Source organism: Aptenodytes patagonicus, chromosome 2 (assembly GCF_965638725.1).
Source record: "Aptenodytes patagonicus chromosome 2, bAptPat1.pri.cur, whole genome shotgun sequence".
NCBI classification, from domain to species: domain Eukaryota; kingdom Metazoa; phylum Chordata; class Aves; order Sphenisciformes; family Spheniscidae; genus Aptenodytes; species Aptenodytes patagonicus.
This window is the reverse complement of record NC_134950.1, coordinates 135,460,009-135,482,435: the sequence shown is the minus strand read 5'-3', so window position 1 is coordinate 135,482,435 and position 22,427 is coordinate 135,460,009. Positions and strand designations below refer to the sequence as shown.

Sequence of the window (22,427 nt, the reverse complement as noted above, 5' to 3'; positions counted from 1 at the left end):
CCCTGAGATGCAAACTCCAGTGGAACCAACAAGATCTCTAGTGATCAGATTCATCATGGGTCTCTGGAGGTGCACAGTGTTGTTACTTTGCTATGCAGTAGAGTATCCAATTTTGTGTATTACAAGTACCTTGTCTTGTTTGCAGACGTACCCAAACCACATTACAAAATAGCTCTGTAAGTATTGTTCTGAGCCATGACATTTACACTGGCAGTAGAGTACCTTACAATCCTTGTGAATTTTAATCTTCTTCTTTGAAAATATGCCTGCATAGTGTGCCTAGATGAAAGTGCAAATGGTTGAAGAAACACATTCATGACAGAACTTGAACCTCCCTTTTTGTGGCTGCTGGGGTGCCCATTTTTAGAAGTGGGGCAGAACATACAACTCGGAAGTTTCACAGCTTGCCTTTCACTATGACAATGTTGATTGGAGACCAGTAACAAGATGAAACCACATAACACTTAAAGTGGAATTCTCCTTTCCCTTTGGAAGGGTGTTCACTCTTTTCTCTTCACGTCTGAATTTAGTACTTGTGTGAAGAAGGGATCTGATTTAGGAAGATCTTGTCGTTGATTTCCAGTTGGCCTTTGGATAAAGTTATCAATGAGATAAAATTGTATAGATGGTTCTGCATGACTTCACCTCAACTTTTCCACCAAGAAAAGTGGTACAGTAAACTGAATTTTTTTTTTTTTTTGTTACACATAACTTGCTCCTGGGTATGTAACTGTGGTCTTTACTTATGTTGTTAGTATTTTGTCAGTCAGTTACGCTGTCTTCAGGCTCTGTCACCCTGCAACAGATAAACAATTTTGAGTCCTGTGACAGAAATACAGAGATAAAAAGCTTTGATTCATTTGGAAGGGTGCACATTAGAGCTCAAAAATTAAGATACAGAGAAAGGCATGCTTCAAAAGCTGTACTTATTTTGTTGCATCTGTTATGCTGGCATTTTGGACTTCATAAATACTGACATTAATTGCCTATGTATGTGGCTGCAGAGAATACAAGTTTCTTCATCCAGCTGTTTCTTGCAAAATACCAGGGAAGATGACTGATGTGATCCAGTAAGTTCAGCGTGTTGTATAAGTTGAGTGGAGTGCAGGATATGTCCTGAAACTTGTTGAATTTTTACTGAAACTTTGGGTACGAAGTAGTATCTTAGACTGCATATCCACTGAATGCATTTTGCCTTCATTTAAAAATCAGGTTTAAAATATCCTTATTATTCAGGAAGATAATAAGGATGTTATTATATATCATTATATTATATATAAGGATATTATTATATAAAATATCCGTAGTACCTGAAGTACTAAAGTAGTTGAAGAACTAAGGGAATACAGTCTTTGTTCACCAAAATTGAAATTTCTCCTGGGGCATATGCTAGTATTCATTTAAAGTACAGTAGTCTTTGTGTGACATCAGTATATACTTTCTTAACATCTGTAGCTGAAAAGTAAGACCACTACAAAAAAAAAAAAAAGAAACAATCTAGCCTTTTTAAAAAGCTTTTAGTTGACTTGCTTTTATACACTGTAGTTTGTGCTGTATGGTGGTTGAAGCTTTTGCATTAAATTCCTTCCGTATTTTATTTCAAATGCAACTGCTGCTTGTAATTTGAGGCACAATACTGTTTTTAATTTCTCTCCTCTTGGAGCACTTAAATTTTTTCCTGCAGTGGAAGCTTTCACATATATACAGCCCTACTTGTCTAGACTATAGGTAGAGGCTTTCAAAAGTATAGAATATCTCCTTTTCTTTCTACTGACCTCTACTGCCTCCAACAGATTTAGATTTCTGGATTACTTAAATGCTTTTTAATTTCTTCAACGTCTGAAATATTTGGTCTTCATATCTGTGCAACTTGGCAGGTACAGAGAAATGCTTATGTTTTGAAGTTTTTTCAAAGATCTTCTCAAAGATTATTTCTTCCAAATGGCAACATATGAACATTTGTAATAGCAAGTGGAAAAGTAGTGGTTTCCTTTAAGCTGTGCCATAACTGTATAATATACAATTTAGAGGGGAAATGGAATTAGTTTCAAAATTTGGCTCCATAGTACTACCTTTTAGGAAGACTAATGCAAACAGTCAGCTGGAGCAAAAGCTTCATATATTTAGGGCAATGTGTAAAGTTTTCAGAAACTGTGGAAGTAAATTTACTTATTTGTTGGCAACTGGCAGTGGTGATGTTCAGATGTTCAGCAAAGATTTACTGTAGTTATTAAATTTCTGATGAACAGTATTTAGAAGCTGTAAAACAGCATATTAGCAATTTAGTATCAATTCATAAAGTAATTATTTCGAGGCATAGAACTGCTTTTTTTTCTTTTTTTTTTTTTTTAATGGTGTGAAAATTCTTATGTTTACCTCAAAACGACCACTGTTAGCATAGCTTTTTCAGTGTTGCCTGAGTTGCCCTGGAGAAGCGCAGGCATCCATAACTGAGCTGATGGTGTTTATGGGTTTAAAGTGGGGCCTTTTCTATTACAAAAGGAGTGGAGATTTCTGTCTTTCAGTATAGTATCAATATGAGTTTCCAGTGTTTATTTCAAGGTAGTATTTACATGGTGTGAAAGAGTATATAGCAGAGTTCAAGAAGAGTAATAGTAGCGAATGAAGCTTTCCATCTGAATGAAGGATGCCAGGAAAATGGAGACTCCACAACTAATGCGGGCAACCTGTTCCAGTGAGGATGAGAGGCAGATGACATACATGGAATCAAGAGAAATTCAGGCAGTACGTAAGGAAAACCTTTTTCATCATTAGGAGGTAGTGGAAGTGGTTGCCAAGAGAAGTTACGTAGTCTCCATCCTGGGAGGTTTTCAAGACTTTGCTGGATAAAGCCCTGAGCAACGTGGTGTGCTCTCACAGCTGTCCCTTCTTAGAGCATGAGGTTGGATTAGAGACCTTGTGGGGACCCTTCCCACTTAATTTAAGCTTTCATAACTTGATCCAACTAATTTCCTGAATGTACCCCTGGGAGGAAAATGTTTACTTTTTAGTAATAATTTGTTTTAACTGATTACTCTCAAACAGTTGTATATGCTGTAATTCAGTAAGAAATGCTACTTTTTTAGTGGAGCATAAAAACTATTCAAGCAGAAAAACAGGAAAGTGAATTCTCTTTTTAAATAATTGCATCTCCTGAACCTTTCAGAAGGCACCTTAAGCCCTCCTGCCTCTTCCAGTGTGGCACAAATACCATAATGAAGAAGCAAATTCATTAGGTGGCTCAGACTACAATAGAGGAGTCACCGTGCAGGTTTCTGCTGTCCTACCATTTGTTTGCTGGAGAGAACTTTCAATTGTGGGGTTAGACCTGTGCAATTTAAACCATTATATGAGAAGCTTCTCTCTGTCAGAAAAGACATACTCAGCATATTTGTGTGTGTGCATGTGTATGCTTCCTCAGTTAATCATCATCTGTGCCTGAAGCTTGCATCAATCTTTCTCTAATTAAAAAAAGTCAGAAAACTTGGTAATATTTAACACCTGTATAGGCTTATCTTCAAAGCATCAAGCTTAGTTAGTGAGCGTCAAGTTAAGTTAATTGCCTTTGTAGTTTACAATTGAGATCTTTTTCTTTACAATCCTTTAAGAAAGAGAAGTCTAACGCAATTTCCTCAGTGCTGGATTTTAGTGTATCTCTTACCAATATCTTATTGTTGGTCATGATATATATATATTCAAATAAGACTTAACCTTTTAATTCAGCTGTTTTTGGAGATGTGATGCTTTGTTTCCTTTTTTATCTTCGCTGAAATAATTTTTAAATAGTGGTTTTCTTTGCAAAAGATGCAGCTGTGAGGTCCATCTGTTCATCAGAAAATTTGTGCTTCATCTTTTTTTAGACAAACTTCACAGCCTGAAAGAAGTATGGCTACAGTGTTTGGGATGGGGAAGGGTTGTTCGCTCTTCCCCACAGCTTTTGTGACCTTAAGAGTTACGAAAAATGGGCATGTAAGATGTAGTTGAGCTAGGTTTTATAAGGGTAGGGACTGCTTGAGCTTCTATTTACAGTTATGCTAAAATAGCTCAATCTTGGCTTGCCAGGAGACTTGGCGAAAAATAAGTAAAAAAATTAGTAAACATTTCTAAGCATTTATGTTATTTCTTTTCAACATGCAAAAATCCAGTGAGTAGAATTTGAATATCCAGAGGAGCATTCATTCTTATCAATTAGACTTTTCCTCCTTCCTTTACTAATTCACTGCCATATATGCTATCCATTTCTCTGATTCTGCAGTCAGTAAAGTATGCACGCTGCAGACAACAGCTTCCTTCATTAAGCAGTCTTACTGTCTTTCTAGAGGAGATCCACTGTATTACTGAATGAGGAAGGGATCCTGTTTAGAAAATGTGCCTAGTTGATGTTACAGTGGACTGCCACCCAGAAATACTTGAGTTAAGGTGGCTATCAATAGGACTATAGCTGCATTGGCCCAACACTCCCTGCTTGGCACTTATTTGTCAAATAGCCTGGATAAAACCTACACTGATGTAGATGCAAAGTCTGTGGATGCTTGAGAGCCCAAGTATCATTGTACCCTACTACCATAAGCAAGGTAGGCATACCTTGTATGGGATTGTGTAACTAATTTGTAGCCTAGTGTAGAGGAGCAGAGGGGCTAAACTGCAATTGTACATCACTTTTATAGCGCTTCTCTGGAGGTATTTCTAAATGGGATATCTGCTCAGTGAATACAGTTGCTGGCTGTGAAAATGCAAACATACTGTTGTATGTGCTCACTGCATAATGCTTTCCCAGAGACTTTTATCTTAAAACCTGGTTTCTGAAACTTACTCTAACAGTAGTAAGAGGGCTTTGTCAGTGGTTCATATATTCTTGGTCAATAGTCTGTTAGTGAACGAACTTGTTTGTACACCTAGGCTGCCAAAAATGTTATAATTTGTAACTGGGGAGAGAAGTGGCCGATACAAAATAACTTTTTTTTTTCGCCTTATGTTAAAGCATAAATCCGTTTTTTAAAAAACATGAATACAAATGGAAAAAAATTTTACACAGCTGTCATTGTTTAAGGGCTGTATGAGTTACAAATGAATCTTCTTTTGTCTATGCATATTGGATGTCTTGTGAAACTTTTCTTTTGGATATATCCCTCTTGAAAAGGTTTTAAATAGCACAAGAAATTGTTTCCAAAGTTTATGTATGTGATGAGATTTTAATCTAACTTTCTAGACTTTGTGTGAAGCACCAGCCTCACCAATAGTCCTTGAGGTATTTATTGTACCTTCCTATCCAGATGAGTAGGTCATGTGGAAATAAATATGCATACGTTTATGTAAATCTATTATACATAATTTTCTTTTCATTCCTGTTAGTTTGTAAGGTTGGAGACTAATAAAATGAAATTGAGCTAAAAAAAAAAATCTGTGCAAGGTATTAACTCTGGAAAGCTTTAATTTTCCCCAGTGAGTGACACATTTGTCTTCTGTCGGCAAATCTGGAAAATTTATTTAAATGTATGCTTTCTCTTTCCTTTACATAGAATTAATGTAGACAAGAATTAGGGACTGAAAGAAAGAGTAAAATCAAATTTGATAGAAGAGTCACAGTTGAGAGCTTGGTGAAAACCTGTCTTTTTTCTTACAAATACAAGAAGAGAAGAGTTATCATAGTATCTTTTACTTCTGTTTGATCTGAATGTACTATTGTAAGGTACGGTATGTAGATTAAAAGCGTCCTTTCGTTGTCTGAAGAGCTATATTTGAATTAGGAGGAGTTAATACTGGTTAGTAAATTTTGCATTAGTAAGTGGGATTTCCGTATTCTTCTGCCTCAGGATGCACACTGTTTGCCACAGAGACCAATTAACATGTCTTCCCCCCGCTTCCCTTTTTGATATGGGGTTCAAATGACAAACTAGTTTCTTTGAGTTATGGGGTCATATGCATAGTAGGATTAAATTGTTCAGTGCACGTACACAGCAGACCAGTATGCTCCTGCTGAGTCTTGCTTGAGGCTTTAAACCTGCTATGGTTATGAAGATGTTCTTTGAAAATTGACTGTGGAAATTAATTCTACGTGTGTGTATGTTCCCTGTCACCAAAGCCAGGGGCTGGAGTGGAGGGTGGCCCATTGTAATCTCATTTTCTCTTAGGAGTCCAAGCTCAGACTCAGTTCTGTTGTCACTTTTTCCTAAGAATCCCTTTATTTCAACACCTTGCCTCAACTGAGAGCCTGTTTCTGCTGCTCAGTTCCTCCTGTTCTGTCTGGAGGCTGTTGTCAATGTGTGTTTCTTGTAATGTGTGTGTTCCTAGATGGTTTTATTAATCATTGCAGTCAACCATGCCTATCTCATGCTGTCCTCACAAAAGCAAATCCTTCTGTGTTGTGATGAGAATTTAAAATTTTACCCAGATGGGTCTTTGAATGTAGAAAAAGGTTTGTCTTCAGAGAGAGAAGGAGGTGCATGGTAGAGCTCTCAAAGTTAGTATGTTCTTACCAGTTTCCTCTAAAAGATGGGACGAGAGAGGCAAGAGAGACCCAATTAATTTTCCACTGAAGGAAAAGCACACATTTGCTTTTAATCGGACACCAAAGTATTAAACAATAAGGAACACTCCTGACAACCTGGTTTATGCAGTTTGTTCACTGTAATCCTTAGTTCTTGTACACCTGACTCACATGTAAATTCTACAGGTCTTCCCCCCACCCCCCAGCGAGTAACCTCTATCAACATTTCAAGGGCAGATTTGCCAGAGAAGAGACGGGAGGCTCAAAAGGCAATTTTTGATAGGGTATTTAGAATTGTAGTAGTCTCTAAACTCCTTAGTTCTATCTGTTTCTTGCTTGATAGGACCAGATCTTTTAAGTAAAACTTTCCTACGTGACTACTTACATCTTCAGCTTTCATTCCTGCTCCTCAAAGATAAGATACTTTCTAAAAGAGCTAAGGTGGCTTTGCCCCAGGAAAGAAAACAGTGAAATTGTTTTAAAGACTGCTACCTGACATCCCATGTGAAATTGTTTTAGACTGCTACTTGAAATTCCATGTGTATCTACATTATTCTGAAAGATCATTATAATTAAGCCTGGAAACAATGTGTCTCCTGCTGTTTGTATTTTAATAAGATTTTTTTCCCCTAGAAATGAATAAACAAAAGCCTGTTGAATAGATACATAAAAAGAGGGTCTATAATACATTTACCAAAGTGTCTTCCCCTCCTCCCCCCCCCCACTTAAATTGTCTTGGATAAATCAAATTGTTTGGAAGTACACGTATGAATATCTAAGGCGTATGTAGGTCAATATGTTGCTCAGACTTTCAAAGCTATTTTCACATGTGAGCAAATGTTAGCATTTCACATTAAACATATGTTTGAAGCTGGCCCGTGACTTGCATAATAAAAGTAAAACATTGAAATTAAAGTGCTTAGTCTAGTCTGTCACAAAAAGTACCCATGTATTGTTGTCTATTCTTTTTAAATAAACCAGCTGACATAATTCCTGTTGGAAGATGCTCTTGATGACTTTTTGAAAAATAACATTTAGTCATGTTCTGAATTTTTTTGTCAGGTGAATGTAAAGCAGTGAAACATTGTGAAGCATATAAACACAGTGAAGCACATAAACGTTGCTCTATTTTCTAGCTACCATGTACTAGGTAACAGGTGCAAAGACTTCGTTGAAGTTTCTTAAAGCTTTCTCTCGTGCTAAAAATTTTTTACTTAACCTTGTAGCTGGTTAAAATAAAGGGGTACTTAACAGTATAATTTTTTTTTATTCAACTGCTTAGAAAGATCTTCCCTTTAAGATGGGGGAACTAGCTACACTGAGGCAGTATAGAGACCCACACTGTGTTCAAACATAAACAGTCCAGGATGAGTAAAGGTGCCTTATCCCAACTTACATATGCTTGCCTTTTTGTTTTTCTTTCTAATATTGAGGCAACACTATTTATAGCTAAGAAGACTCTTGCCATGATGGCTGTGCCATGAGAGAAGGCAACCATCAGATGCATAGCAATAGGAAGCTATTTCTGAAAACAACTGGTTTTGGTTTTGATCACCTGCGATGCACGTCTGCCTTTGTGAATTTTTTGAACTCTGTATGTTGATAAAGGTGTTTGCTGCTTTCCAAGAATGCTAAAATATACTTAAGCAGTTTTGATGCTAGAATTTGTGAAAACTTTATTAAAAAAATATTTGTTTGAAAATACCCTGTCTAGGTGCACAAAGCTTGAAAGTAATTCTTGCGAAGCTTAATGTTGCTCTTAACAGTTTCTCCTTGATGGTAAAGTTTTTATGTAGGGATTTTATTTTTTCACTTGATCATTCTAAGATAGGCAGAATTCTGAAAGGGTTACATAAGAAGCAGCTTATTAACATGGAGATATGTAAGGAATGTCTTTATTATGCACGCCTCTGTCAGCATCAACTGCTAGAATTACAACTGGTAGTTGAGGTGCATCCTTTGACCTGATGGAAGCTTTATATTTTTGCTCAGATTATTTATAAGAACAAAAGTGCTAACCTGAAGTCCCTTAAAAACAATTTATGTAACTTAAAAATGTAAAGAAAGCTTATTATTATAACACTTACAGTATTTATGCAGCACCTAGTACACTATGTAAATTGGCTAGAAACATCTGCATGACTGCATTAAGAGTCATAAATCTATAACTGGGAATTGAGAAGACGTGAAACAAGGCAGTTGCATCTGCAGCTGAACTAGTCAAGATATAGGACATAACCTAGTCTGAGGAAGATGAGGACTATTTACAGGTTGATTTGGTGACTTTACGTAATGTGTGATTGCTAACAGCACTTTGTCTATTACAAAATAGAAATAATATTGCTTCAAAATCTGAAAGCATAAAGTAAGTGTCATTTTCCCTCCTACTCATGGTTTCACAGAAGATTCACTTTTTGAAAGCGAGAAGTATGGTTAAAACATATTTTTAAAAAATGCAGTCTTTTGACATACACTGCTGTAGTTAAAATGTGGCACACAAGATGATTTGATTGTTGAAAAGTCAGTTCCACTTGACAGAAAGAATGGCCAGAAAATTTTTTCTTGGGATGAAATTTTCTAGGAAGAATTGAAATTAGAAAGTAGGTGTTAAGAATGCTGTTTGTTCCGTTACTGTGCAGTGTTTCATAATAGCTTTCATTATAAAGCAATGAGGAAAGTTAAGGGTAAATTCCTGTGTGGGAGAAGGAGCATATAGGCTTTCTAATTCTCTTGATATATGCAGCTACGCAGCATGTGGAGCACTGCAGTACACAGTGGTTGTTCTAATGTTTTTTAGCTTGTCGGGAATCTCAACAGAAGATTTTTTTTTTAGTATACCTATGTTTGTGTCTGTTTGAGCATGCACATATAACTTGTCAGGAGTTTAAAAGAATACAGTGAAAAACAAGAACAGTATAGGTTATTCACTACTAAGATAGTACTACAAGATAAGAATATTTAGTCACATGTTGGAAAACAGGAAAAGAATGACTATTTACCTTGCAAAGGACATCGTAACTGTCTCCAGGGGTGCCCCCTTTTGTGCTCAGCCTAAGCTGGCCCTTGTTCATCTCTGCAAGCTCGGGGCTAGCTGATGTAATGCCCACTAAGGGCTGCTGCACACACGCCCAAATGCGCAAGAGCTCTGTAATATGTGAACATACTGAACCTGTTGTCTAACATAAAAGATTTGTTTTGTTCAACTTTTGATCTTAAATGTTGAAGCACACAGTTATAAAATAAATCTCATCACTCACCTAAATTACTTCACGGGACAGGACAGCTGGGATGGTGGGATTTTCTGACTTTTTCTTGGGCACCGTTGCTCACTCTCACCCCAGTTGCTGCAGTTCTCTCTGTGAGTCTGTAGATAGCCAGGAAAATCTCCACTGAGGGTACTGGGCAGGCACAACGTGTTTCACATTGTAGGATATACTTCCCATTGCAGTGTGTTGTGGTGCCAGGTTGGTGTTAGCATCTGCACCATCTACACTTAGTGCTGGAGTGCAATAAGTCAGAACTGGTTGTAAAGGACTGCTGGGGACGGACACAAGTCTCTCCAAGGTAAGAGCTGCCTTGTAAGCAAATTTTTAGTTAAAAAAAATTGGTTTGGAACTATGTGTTCATTTTAAGAACAGTGACGTCTGCCTATACAAGCATTGTAAAAGTTGTAGTTGGTTGGTATATGTATGAGGGCTGAAAACTTCCTCTGAAAGAGAGATTAAATAAAAAGAGTCATGAGTGAGTTGCTTTTACTGTATTTGGAAGATATAGTTTATACTTATACATAGTTTATACTTGTTTGTTTTTTTCAATCTTTGAGTAGTAGTGAATCTTGAAAGGAATGTGCTGGGCGTGGATTTAAGTTGATTGTGATGATAAGGATTTGGATAGATCCTTTATTTCCACCTTTCAAACAAGTACAACAAAAAGTTCTTTTTCCTGTCCACTTGCTCTCAGTAGATGTAGTTGGCTGCTTAACATCTCTAAAGTTAGTACCGTGGTGTTTCCCAGAGCTTTTGCTATTTATGCAAGCCTATTTTGGTCAGTACTTACTTTATGTTTTTGTTTTGTCAGCAGCCATGCAGCAGGTCCTGGATAACCTTACTGATCTGCCGACATCAACAGGTGCTGAAGAAATAGACCTGATTTTTCTTAAAGGAATTATGGAAAACCCTATTGTAAGATCACTTGCTAAGGTATTTAAACTTGCTGCTCTGAATAGAATCTGGGAATATTTTAACTCTTAAATTGTTGTGTGAACATTGAGTATGGATTGAGGTATTAACAATGGCTTTTATGTACAGTATGTCTTATTAAAAGACTTGAAGGAGTTCTTGAAGGTGAAGATTTGGTATAATGTAATTTCTGTGCACGCTGATTTATTGTTATATGGAAGAATCTAGAGGAAGAAGAAAAATTCAGAGACTCCAGAAATAATGTGGTAAATTTATTTATGAAGAAAATGTCAAAATACTTGAAATTAGAAGCAGTTGGTTTCAATATAGTCTCATGACCACTGTTGTGTGCAAAACCCACATGCCTTCTGACTTTTAGCATTTGCGCCAAAGATGAAAAGTGAGAGCAATAACCTTCTTTGCCTCATGGCGTAAACAAGTTTTCTTTTTGTCTTTGGCACAAAATGACTTTCTGGTCAGCCCAGTGAAATATTGTCTCCATGCCCTTTCCTGGATCTCAGAGTAATACTGGGACCTTTGATTGTCAGCTCTCTGAGACATGGGCTATCCTTAGTTTTGGTCTTGCATTATGAAAATCTTTTATTTATAGACGGTATATATTTATAAATAAGTAAGATGATATTTACAAAAAATCTTTGGACTCTGTAATTAAAATGTAGTAGGAGATGCAGTCAATATTGCACAGCGCTTATATTCTTTCTTAATTTTACTTCATAGAAATAAGCTCCTTTCATGAGGAAAAAACAGTTAACTTAAATGTAGCTGTCTCTTTAATATGAATAGACATCTGAAAGCAATGCCCTCTGGGCAGGCATGAAATATTCCGTAAAGCTAAAGGATTGTTGTGCAGGGATTTTGCACAGTATAAAAATCTGGAAAGGAAAACTTCTCATAAGAATTCATATAAGAATTTACTTGTGTTTAACTGTTCAAAAAAATTGGTTGTAAGTGGAAGACATTGCATAGTAATAAACTTAGAAATAATGGATGTGTCTCATCTGCTAGTGAGATGACTGCAGAGGGAAAGATTTGTATACTAAATTTACTAAAGTAAAAGCATTTTCTTACTTAGAGTTGTTTCCAACTTCAGTATCTGCTGCATATGTCATCTTTAATTTAATATTTATCATGAAGAAAATGTTCATTGCAAAGCATTTTTTTCTTATCAAGAATTTGTGCTTTAATGGCCAATTACAATTATGTGGAATTTAATGACTAGCAGATGTAAAAAAGTGCTTGTAATGGAAACAGACTCTTAACTATAAACTTGCTTTATCTAGAATGCTGAAAGGTTTTAATTGTGTTCATATGGCATGACCTCACTCTTCTTTTCTTTTCTAATTATTTTGGAATTAAACCCAAAAACTCAGTCCTAACCAGCAGAGCTAAATAAGGACAAGATCAAAATGACAACACATTTCATGAAGTATATGTAGTTCATATATATCCATTTGTCTCTAAAAATATATAAAACTTGTTTTTCTGTTAGAAGAGCTAGTTTTAACAGAACAGGCAATTCTCAGGACCCTGAGATGGTCAGATTATTTAAGCAGATTCATTTCAGACCAAGCCAGAAACATAAAAGCTTTTTCATTTTCCTTTATTAGTCAGTTATTAACACTAATCATTATGTAAAGTATCCCAAAAAGGACAAAAAGAAACTTAGGGAAATGTGCCATGAGCCATACAAGCTTATTTTTTCTTTTCAGTCCTTAAAAAAACGAAGGCAAGCAATAAGCATAGTAGTTAGTTTATAATACTTTGCAATGCAAAGTTTGGCTAATCTTTTAAAATTGTGTTAAGTTCATTTCACACTTCTGTCTAGAATAAAGGCATCAAGGTAGAAATTGCAGATCTTTTTTCAGATAGGGTTCTTTCACTGTACCTTTCCATTCTTCAGTGGGTGGTAGGGGAAATGGGAAGTAACTGTAATCACTGTAAAATGCATTTTCCTGTCATTTTCTGACATTTATGCTCAATCCTAACTAGCCTTTAGAATTATTACGCTTTTTTGAAAACAGTTGTTGAATTTGGAACATGAATGAATTTTACTCAGTTTTGCTACTGAACCGTCTTGACAAAATTCTCTTCTCCTGGTTTGTTAACTATTCTTTTGAACCTCAAAACTTTATCTTCTTTTCTGCAATCACACTATTGCTTTTAGTATTGTAGCATAGCCTACAGCATACCAGGTGAATGCCTAACCCAGACCAAGGAAACATCTTAGGAGTAATCTATAAGCATTGAGTCCAGTATTTAGGATGTCAGATTGTTGGAAGCAAAAGCCTTACTATTTCAACATTTGGCAAGTATAATAAGTATCAAATGAATCAAAAGACTCAATTCAGTATCACTATTTCTGAAATGATGAACTGAACTGAACAAAAAAATAATTGCAATATCTTAAGTTAGCTATTCCTTTTATTTTTTCTTTTCTTTTTTTTTTTTTTAATTATTCATACCACTCCATATCCTGCTACTCCCCAACATATTACAGAGGTTGTTGACTGATAAACTTTCTGTTTCCTGGTATATACATGGCCTTGATTTTGGAGTGAAGGGTGAGGTTATTTGTATTTAGATTATACTCTGTGTTAAAGTCAATAGATTTGTGTTTTTATTTTCTGTAAAAGAAGTAAACTTTAAAAGAAAGATATTGTTTACTGTACGTATCATGTACAAAATAGCATTCCCTTATTAAGGAGAATGTGTGTAGGTGCCAGGCTTCCTATGACTTTGTAATCATGGTCATTTGGTTTGTGTGTGTTGGTGTTGGGGAATGTTTGAAATGTCTTTCTCTATGTTAAGTTAGCTTTTCCAGTGTTTGATCATCAGTCCTGCAGAGATACCATTTTATAGATACGAAGTAGAATTTAATACACAGATGATTTCAGGAAACCCAAGTTTTCTGGTTTTAGCAAAATTGTATTTTAACATCTGTTTTAAAGCACTAATAAGAAAGTAGATGTGTTGTGCATACCTTCAAATTATATATATGGGAAGTATATATAGATGACTCCTGAATATATCTGTTATTTGTTGTGGTTTTACATGCCAAAGCGATTGTTCTTTTCTGAACTTCTTGTTGCTGTGGTGTTGTAAATAACTATTAATTGAGTGCATTGAGAATCTTAGTTATTTTTGGCCTCTTATTCCCTAATTTTATGATACAGCACTGCCTGTAATAAATAAGTAGAGCATTTGGATTTATGAGATGTTTCTCTTGCAGCTCAAAGTTCCTACCTTTCAATGAATTTAAGTATCTGCAGTGTTTAGGAAAGGGTTATGTCTGCAGCAATAGCTCTAGAAAGAGATGAAAAGTTATCACAGAATGGTTGAAGTTGGAAGGTACCTCTGGAGGGCAGCTGGTCCAACCCGCCTGCTCAAGCAGGGTCATCTGGAGATGGTTGCCCAGGACGATGTCCAGACAGCTTTTTAATATCTCCAAGGAGGGAGACTCCAACCTCTCTGGGCAAACTGTGCCAGTGCTCGGTCAGCCTCACAACAAAAAAGTGTTTCCTTATGTTTAGACAGATCCTCCTGTGTTTCAGTCTGTGCCCACTGCCTCTGGTCCTGTCACTGGGCACCACTGAAAAGAGCCTGGCTCCGTCCTCTTTTCACCCTCCCTCAGGTATTTATACACAGTGATGAGATCCCCCCCTGAGCCTTGTCTTCCCGAGGCTAAACAGTCCCAGCTCCCTCAGCCTTTCCTCAAATGTGAGGTACTCCAGTCCCTTCATCATCTTTGTGGCCCTTTGCTGGTCTCTCTCCAGTATGTCCAGAACTGTACACAGTACTCTAGGTGTGGCCTCACCAGTGCTGAATAGAGCTCGACCTTCTAGCAACACTCTTCCTAATGCAGCCCAGGATACAGTTAGCCGCCTTTGCTGCAGACTTTTCTTTAGAATTTCCTTTAGTTATGCAGACTTTCCTTTAGAATTTGCTGTTTTGAAGGTGTTTGAATGAGAGGAGCCTGAGGTAAATGCTTCTCTTGCAGATTTTGTTTTTTTCTGAGCAGATCCCTTAGTTCCTTTTTTGTCCTTCTTCTAGAAGATGTACTTGTGCTGGGTTCTGAAGCAGAAAAGATCTGAGGCGCTGTACTGTTCAGAGAGGACTGTTTGGTGTGTATAGCATAGAGGTTATAGGAAACAAGGACATACAAGCCTCTGACAGGTGCTACTTACAAAGTTTGTTGGGTCATGTAGTTAAGCATGCAAAATCCTTCAGCAGTTCTAAAGATAAAATATACAGATTATACTATATGTAATTTTTCTGGCTTTCCTGCTAAAGGTTGCACCAAGAAATGAATTAAAAGGTTTGTAAGTTGGAACTTCTTGAAACTTATTTACAGTATAGTCTCATATATTTAATCTTACAGGCTCACGAGCGACTGGAAGATTCTAAACTTGAGGCTGTCAGTGACAACAATCTGGAGCTGGTGAATGAAATTCTTGAAGACATCAGTCCCTTAATAAATAAAGATGAAAATATTGCAGAATTGGTTGGAATACTCAAGGAGCCTCATTTTCAGGTGCCACCTTTTTACTGTATATTACCAACTTACTGTATCAGTGTCCACATATGGATCTAGAAATAATAATGAAATAAAACCTGAACTGTAGCAAACTTTTAATATGTAGGGTTTTACTCTGAATGAAAGGTAAAGCAGAAGCCACGTGGGGTTAGGAATGAGCACAATTTTATTCTTTGCTATCACCTCAAGAATATCTTCATTTATTGTATTAAAATCCACTTGAGTTTCTGTTATAAATTTTGAACAAACATTTACTTCCTATATGACTTGAGTTTCCATAACAATTCCCTGAAGGCTTCATCCTTAGCATTTCCAGGTGGTCTTAATTCCTGATGCTGACCATTCTGCACTTTAGTTCATATGTCGGCATTCATACTTATGTGTAAGATGTACAGTTTGCAGAGTGAAGGAACGTGATTCTTCTGTGATGTGATCTGCACTGCAGCTTAAGTTGAGACTCTGCATCCCTCTCACTGTTGCTCTGCTACATAAATGAAGTTTTGACATATGCTTGTCAAAAGCAGATGTTTTTCCATAGCTGCCATTCTGTTACTGGCTTCTGTACTGACCCTTGAAGATTAGGGTTTGTAAATCCTTGATAGGTTCTGGACTTTCTAGGCAGGCTTCAGCTGACTTTAGTACTTAGCTACAGGTGTCCTGTAGAATAACATAAGCAAAGCTTTTGCCACAATATAAATGTGCTTCTTTTGGCAGACAGGTGTAGAGTCATAGACATTTTTTGGTTATATGAGTTTAAACATACATTTTTTTTTTTTTCTAAATTTTCAGTTATACATTATAAAAACATAGCAGTGAGGTGCATTACTGTTTAACATAGATAAACGCTGGAAATGCTGTCAAGCTGTGACCTGTTGGAAGAAGGAACACTTTAAGAGCTCAGTTTTTGAGGTAGTAGCTATTCTGAGTGCCGACAGTTCCTCTGCCTCTTCTGAAGAGCAGTATGTTGGCCTCCCTTGTGCTCTTATTTGTCCATGTCCTGGTTTTGGCTGGGATAGAGTTAATTTTCTTTCTAGTGCTGTGTTTTGGATTTAGCATGAGAATAATGTGATAACACACTGATGTTTTAGTTGTTGCTAAGCAGTGTTTATACTAAGTCAAGGACTTTTCAGCTTCCCATACTCTGCCAGCAAGGAGGTGCACAAGAAGCTGGGAGGGAGTATAGCCAGGACAGCTGACTCAAACTGGCCAAAGGGATATTCCATACCATGTGACGTCATGCTCAGTATATAAGCTGGGGGGAGTTGGCCGGGGGGCAGTGATCGCTGCTTGGGGACTGACTGGGCATCGGTCGGCAGGTGGTGAGCGGTTACATCACCGTTTGTTTTTTGGTCGTGTCCCCCCCCCCCCCCCCGTTTTTGTTTTTCTCTCTCTCTTCTTGTTTTACGTTCCATTACAATTTATTACTGTTATTGTTATTATTCTATTATTGCAAGTATTAAACTGTTCTTATCTCAACCCATGAGTTTTCTTACTTTTGCTCTTCCAATTCTCTCCCCCATCCCACCGGGGGTGGGGAGGGTGAGCGAGCAGCTGTGTGGTGCTCAGTTGGTGACTAGGGTTAAACCACGACGGTCCAGAAGGGCATCATAACTAAAGGATCGAAGACTATTATTTGGAGACTTACTGGTGAATAAACCTTCAAATCAGTCTTTGATCCCTTAGCAGAAATTGGTACTGGAAAAGGAGAGGATGAGTTTGGAGGAATTGGTAGTTACAACGCAAAAAGATTGGAATTGGGGGCCAACTGGTGCAGTGACAGACCTGATCCATTGTGTTAGATAAAGAAACTAAAGCTGACAAATCGAAGAGGATGAATCAAAAGATGAAAAGGACTTGCTGGAGTAGACTGACTCTGAAAGGCACTGTAGCGATGATCTCCGAAGAGAGATGGCAAAGTCCAGAGACCAGCTGGGCAAAGAATCTTCTGCTTCTTTCACTATACTGTTGAGTGAATCATGGGTGTATAAGACAAATAAGCTATTACTAGAGCTCCCTACTTCATTTGCTGCAAAGCCTGGATAGTACAGAAAAAATTAGGTACGAAAGGAAGAGAAAAGACTATTTGATGGTTAAGATAGTTAAATGCTGCCCTGGAGAACTAACCTATCCTTCACTCTGTCAGAATTAGAGTTCATTTTAAAAAAAAAATAAAGTCTGAAGCAGCTTTAACTTGTATTTTTTTTTTTAATTTTCTAAGTGCCTGTTGTGAGGCCTTCAGTCGCATTTGCAGAAACAATGAACAGTTTTGGATACTGCGTACAGGCAAAAAGAAGCTAGCTACTTACTTTTTAAAAGTAGATCTGATGTGATTCAGTTTGGAGGCCTAAAATTAGGGTGTATTTTTTGGCCCTTAATTTTGTGCTTCCATTCCCCATCTGGAGGCAGGCAACAAAGACAACTGAGGCCAAAGTAGTAGTATTTTGATTAAGTGTTTTTATTTAACTGATATTGTAGTTATGACCACTCTAGAAGAGCTTCTAGGAAAATTTGCAGACCAAAATGTGAATACAATATTCTTTCTAAGGCTTGGGGAGGCTATATATCTCCCTCTCTGAAAAGGAAACACAAAATTAACTAAATACTCAAGAAATAAGTGCTATCCTTTCTGCCTCATTTGGTGCAAGGAGGCATATTCCAAATTCCGCAAGAAGGGACCCCTAAGGAAGAAAGGAAAAATACAATGTCATTTGTAATTATAGAAAATGTAATTTGCATCCTTTCTCCAGTTCAGTAAATGTGTAAACAAGCCACCTTGACTTGACTCTTGTAGTTTCATTGACACTATTGTGTAACTGTTTTAGAGGCTGATTCTGTACTTTACAAATGAATGGTGCCACTTTATCACAGTGTCATCTTACGGTTGTAACCTACCTCGGCATACAAGTATCAAACGTGGTATACAAGTCATCAGTGCCATAGCTTATTTGAATGTATCATTTAGTGCTGAAACTACCGAGTTACAGAACTTAATTTCTTTCAGACATTTTTACAGAAGATACATTGGGGACGGACTAGCTTATGGAGTACAGGTGCATGTATGGTTACACTATTATGTTTGACTGTCTGTTCCCTCCCTTTTCTCTCTTCTCCTTTCATTCCTTTCTTTTTCTTCCCTTCCACTTTTTACCCCTTTTAGTTTTAACTAAAATTTTCAGTGTTCAAAGTGTGGAAGATACTAAGTTCTTATGAGTTTCACAGTATTGATAGCTGGCCATCAGGCCAGTATGTATTGAAGAGCCAGCTGGCACATGCAGTGCGTAGAAAAGGCTATAGCAGGTCTTGCCAGACAGTAGCTGGAGAGCAGAAGAGAGGAGTGGTAGGAGACGTTGCCTTGAGGGAAGAGGGAGGAGTTGAAAGTATCGCACCATTGGAGTGGTTAAACATGCAGAAGAATCACTTCTGCTGCTTACGGAAGAACTTGTTCAGTTATTTTCATCTTTCCAAGAATTATGCAAGCCATTCATCCTAAACAGTAGATTCTGCTGGCAATTAAATACTTAATCTGAAAAGTAGCCAATATTTTCTTCTAATAGTTAGTTTTATAATTGCTAATCATATCTTTAAAATGTTTCATTTAGAAAAGTGATCTTAAGTTGCCTCCTAGACAGATGTAATTTATAGGGTTATTTTTCCCACATATCCATGCCTCCTTGCCAGCCCCCCTGATTTCTCTAAGATCTTAAATTATTTCCTCACTTTTCCAGAACAGCCTTTAAAAATCTCCTCTTTTCACACGTACATTAGGGGCCTGTGGTCCACTTATTAAGTTCTAATTTTTAAACAGCGTTATCAGAGAAGACTAGCACATATTTAATGCATAAAAGAGGAATGGGAATATTTTCAGTACTTCTGAGGCCTGAAGTGTTAGGAAAGGAGTCCTAAATTCAAGACCATAGAGTTGTTCTGTTCTTGTGTATACCCCTGACTCCCAGCCCCCAATTTGTAATTTAATTGTTCTATTGGATCACAGTTGGGGAAATAGTTATCATATAGAGCAGGCAATGCTTCATAAATTGTATAGATTGTGCTGAGAATTTTTTTGGGAAAAACAAATTTTGAATTTGAACTTGGCTTCAGCACTGTAGAGAGCCTTGGATGTTTAATGTTTCTTTGTTTACTGAATTTTTAATTACTTTTTAAAATTTTTTTTTAACCTGCCAAATAAGTACAGCCACAGAAAACTACTGTAAAGAAGTCGGTATGTTCTAAGTTTATGGATTACTTTATGACAGTATCTTGCACAAAGGGGCCATACTGTCTGCCACAGGACTGTATGTCCATTGTGCGATGTCTCTTGTGATACACAGAGAGAGTTCTTCTAAATGCCTTATTCCAGCAACATTGCCATTTTTATCATGAGAACCTTTCTACAGTTACCTGGTCGTGGATAGTCAGCTGGTCCTGTTTACATATGCAGTATGGAGGAAACTTTGAACCACTTTATAGTTGTTGATTATTCAGTCCATGTTGTTTTGCAGACTTTGGCAGTGGTTTTATAAGTGTTCTAGCACCAGTATGGGAAAGATCAGATTCCAGTGGAGCTCTGGAGTTGCAGAAGCACAGGATATCACTTCTTCCGATACCATAAGAAAGAAACAAGTGAATTTCATGCAACTGTATTTCTCAGATCACTCAACCACATTACTGAAATAAGAAAGTAACTGAGAGCGACATAAAATGTTGGAGAGTAGTCCGACGGTGGATACAGACACATGGCCCCTGTTGCCAGGTGGCTTTGTTTAAGTGTTCTTCAGGACTGTATGCCGTCACCTGGCTGGCTGGAAACAGTCTTGTAAAACTGGTATAGATTCTTGACTTTCAGAACTGAGAGTTAGGTATGGGAAGGTAATAAATTAACTGTGGCTTGTTTTAAGAAAACCAATAAACTACTTTTCTTAAAGAAACCGTTTTATAATTGTGGGCAGCAATGTACAGTCCCTGATAGTGCTTCTGTGACTCAGCCATCACGTAAATAGCAGGGAAAAGATTTTGTGATTGAGAGATGGTTAAGTAGCAGTCAAAAGAATTCATGCTTATCCATGAAACTGAGTGAATAAATAGGATCAGAATGTGGATGATGGGATCAGATTTAAGAACTGAAGAATCTTTCAGAGCGTGTTAATTTGCAAAGGATGGCACAGACTGTTTGCTTAGTAGTGTTTTTTGACTGTGGATCATATTATAATCCATAAATTATATGATCGTTAAGGGCAGGGAGCTGTACAAGCATGGTTATTTGTAAGGCTCCATGAGAAATCTAGTGGTTTGTGGCCAGAAAGTTTGGGAGCCGTTTGTTCTAGCATGTGACCAAAAGAGAAAACTGGTGCATCTGCCTGGTTTTGTCAGTGGTAATGTGTTAAAATGTGTAGTTGATACTAGCTGGTTTCATTTTGGAAATGTAGAAAGATCCAAAAATGTTGCTTGCAAACATTGGGAAACAGAGATCTGTTCTCCTGGTTTCTGGATTGGATGTGCCTTGGATAATGAAGAATTAGAAACTGCTATCATCAGACAGCTGCTTGATTTAAATAAATGATTGTTTTTACTATTTAATTTGATTTAGTTTCTGTCCACAGTATCAAGAGCAGCCACAATAAGCAGCTGTCTTTACAGTCTTAATGGCAGGGACAGAATCAGTGAATTAGAACCTCCTTCTAACTTCAAGTTGAAGTATCAGCAGGGTCATCGTGTAATAGGCAGATTAAAATGACTGTTCAGATTTGTGACACTTTGAGGGCTTGCATGTTGAGCTTAGCACTGAACTAATAGGGTTGCACAACTTTTAGGTTAGAGGTGACTTACAGAAGAATGGAGCAGGCTGCATAGCAAAATTGTTAAATTTGCTTAAATGTCACCTGCTCACCAGCTCTACTTTCTAGTAGCTTGCTGTCTTCCTCTGGCATGTGCGTGTCACTGCCAATGATAATCCCTATGATGTCCTGTCCTCGGTGTCTTCTCTTTAGCTACTTATTTGACACCAGTCAGTGATCTAACTTAAGACCATATCTCATGAGGTCGCTGTTTGAAACAAAGCTATGTTGGTTGGGGCCTAGTAGGCATTTCCTCTACTTGCTTTTTTTCCCCTTCCTGTATGTGTCAGTGAGACTCTGCTACAGGCTGCTTTATCTTGAACTACTATATATGGTGGTTACAGGGTGTCCCTTTTCCTCTTTAAGATGGAAAGTCTCCATTGTCTAATTTCCCAAGTTTGATCTTTTTTTACCTGTATGTATTGTCTTAGAAATACTTTCTTTAAATCTTAAAGTATCTTTTACGAGAAAATTAAGTCTAAATTGCATTGTCTTCCAAAGATGATTATATTTATTTGTGTCTCTTCCTTTTGGTTTGTACTTACGCATGTGGACTGGTGAAACACCATTAACTATAAGGTCTGAGTTCTTGTCTTCCAAAAAGTGAATTCTGTCAATTTGGATTCATTTGGTGCTAGAATTCTGCCTTGGCTTTCTGCAAGCAGAAAGCACTCATTCTGCAGATTGCTAGAAATCCTTGCATACCTGTAATTATCTTTAATTTACAGTTACTTCCAAATTACTGTGGAGGAAAATTTTATTACATTAGACGCAAGTATCTAAAGATGAGTTATCTTCATTTTTTTTGCAGTGGGTTGTTCATTTACTTTAAACATTTGCTCAGATATTGTCTCATGAGGTGAAAGACTATTTTAGGTGCTCCTTTTTCCATCGTCTTCCCTGCAAGTTCACATATTCCTCCCAAATTCATTACATTTCTCCTGTACCTCCTTAAGAAGAAGCATTTGTATTTACAAAAGAGAGCATATTTGCTGAGACAGTAGGCTTATCAGGCCATGTGAGCACTTGTATTTCATACAAACATGAAAGTGAATTTTTGCTCCGTTCCATGTGAGTAAGAGTGTTAATATCTAGTCCCCAAAGGGCAGTTTCAGTGGTTATTCAGCACTAAATCCTTTTGCAAATGGTTATTTCATGATTTAAAAAAGGCTTTTTCTGTTTCTTTACAGTCACTCTTGGAAGCACATGATATTGTGGCTTCAAAATGTTACGATTCCCCTCCTTCTAGCCCAGAAGTCAATAATTCTTCAGTTAACAACCAGATCATTCCAGTAGATGCTATTCGTATTCTTGGAATTCACAAAAGAGCAGGAGAACCACTGGTAAGTAAGTGAAGATGAGTGTGTCTTTAATTT

General features: G+C 37.2%; 1 protein-coding gene across 6 annotated transcripts in view; it reads left to right on the top strand.

Annotated features, from left to right (window-relative positions):
* PALS2 (protein associated with LIN7 2, MAGUK p55 family member) overlaps window positions 1-22,427 on the top strand; it is a 61,669-nt gene that overhangs the window by 21,576 nt on the left and 17,666 nt on the right. For 3 of the 6 annotated variants that reach the window (XM_076331328.1, XM_076331324.1, XM_076331330.1), the window contains 3 exons: window positions 10,565-10,686; window positions 15,065-15,217; window positions 22,242-22,394. In XM_076331328.1, the coding sequence (XP_076187443.1) occupies window positions 10,570-10,686; window positions 15,065-15,217; window positions 22,242-22,394 (423 nt within the window). In that variant the 5' untranslated portion in view covers window positions 10,565-10,569. Of the gene's footprint in view, window positions 1-9,965; window positions 10,052-10,564; window positions 10,687-15,064; window positions 15,218-22,241; window positions 22,395-22,427 lie in introns of those variants that run through there. The other 3 variants (XM_076331327.1, XM_076331325.1, XM_076331329.1) reach the window with 2 other exon arrangements.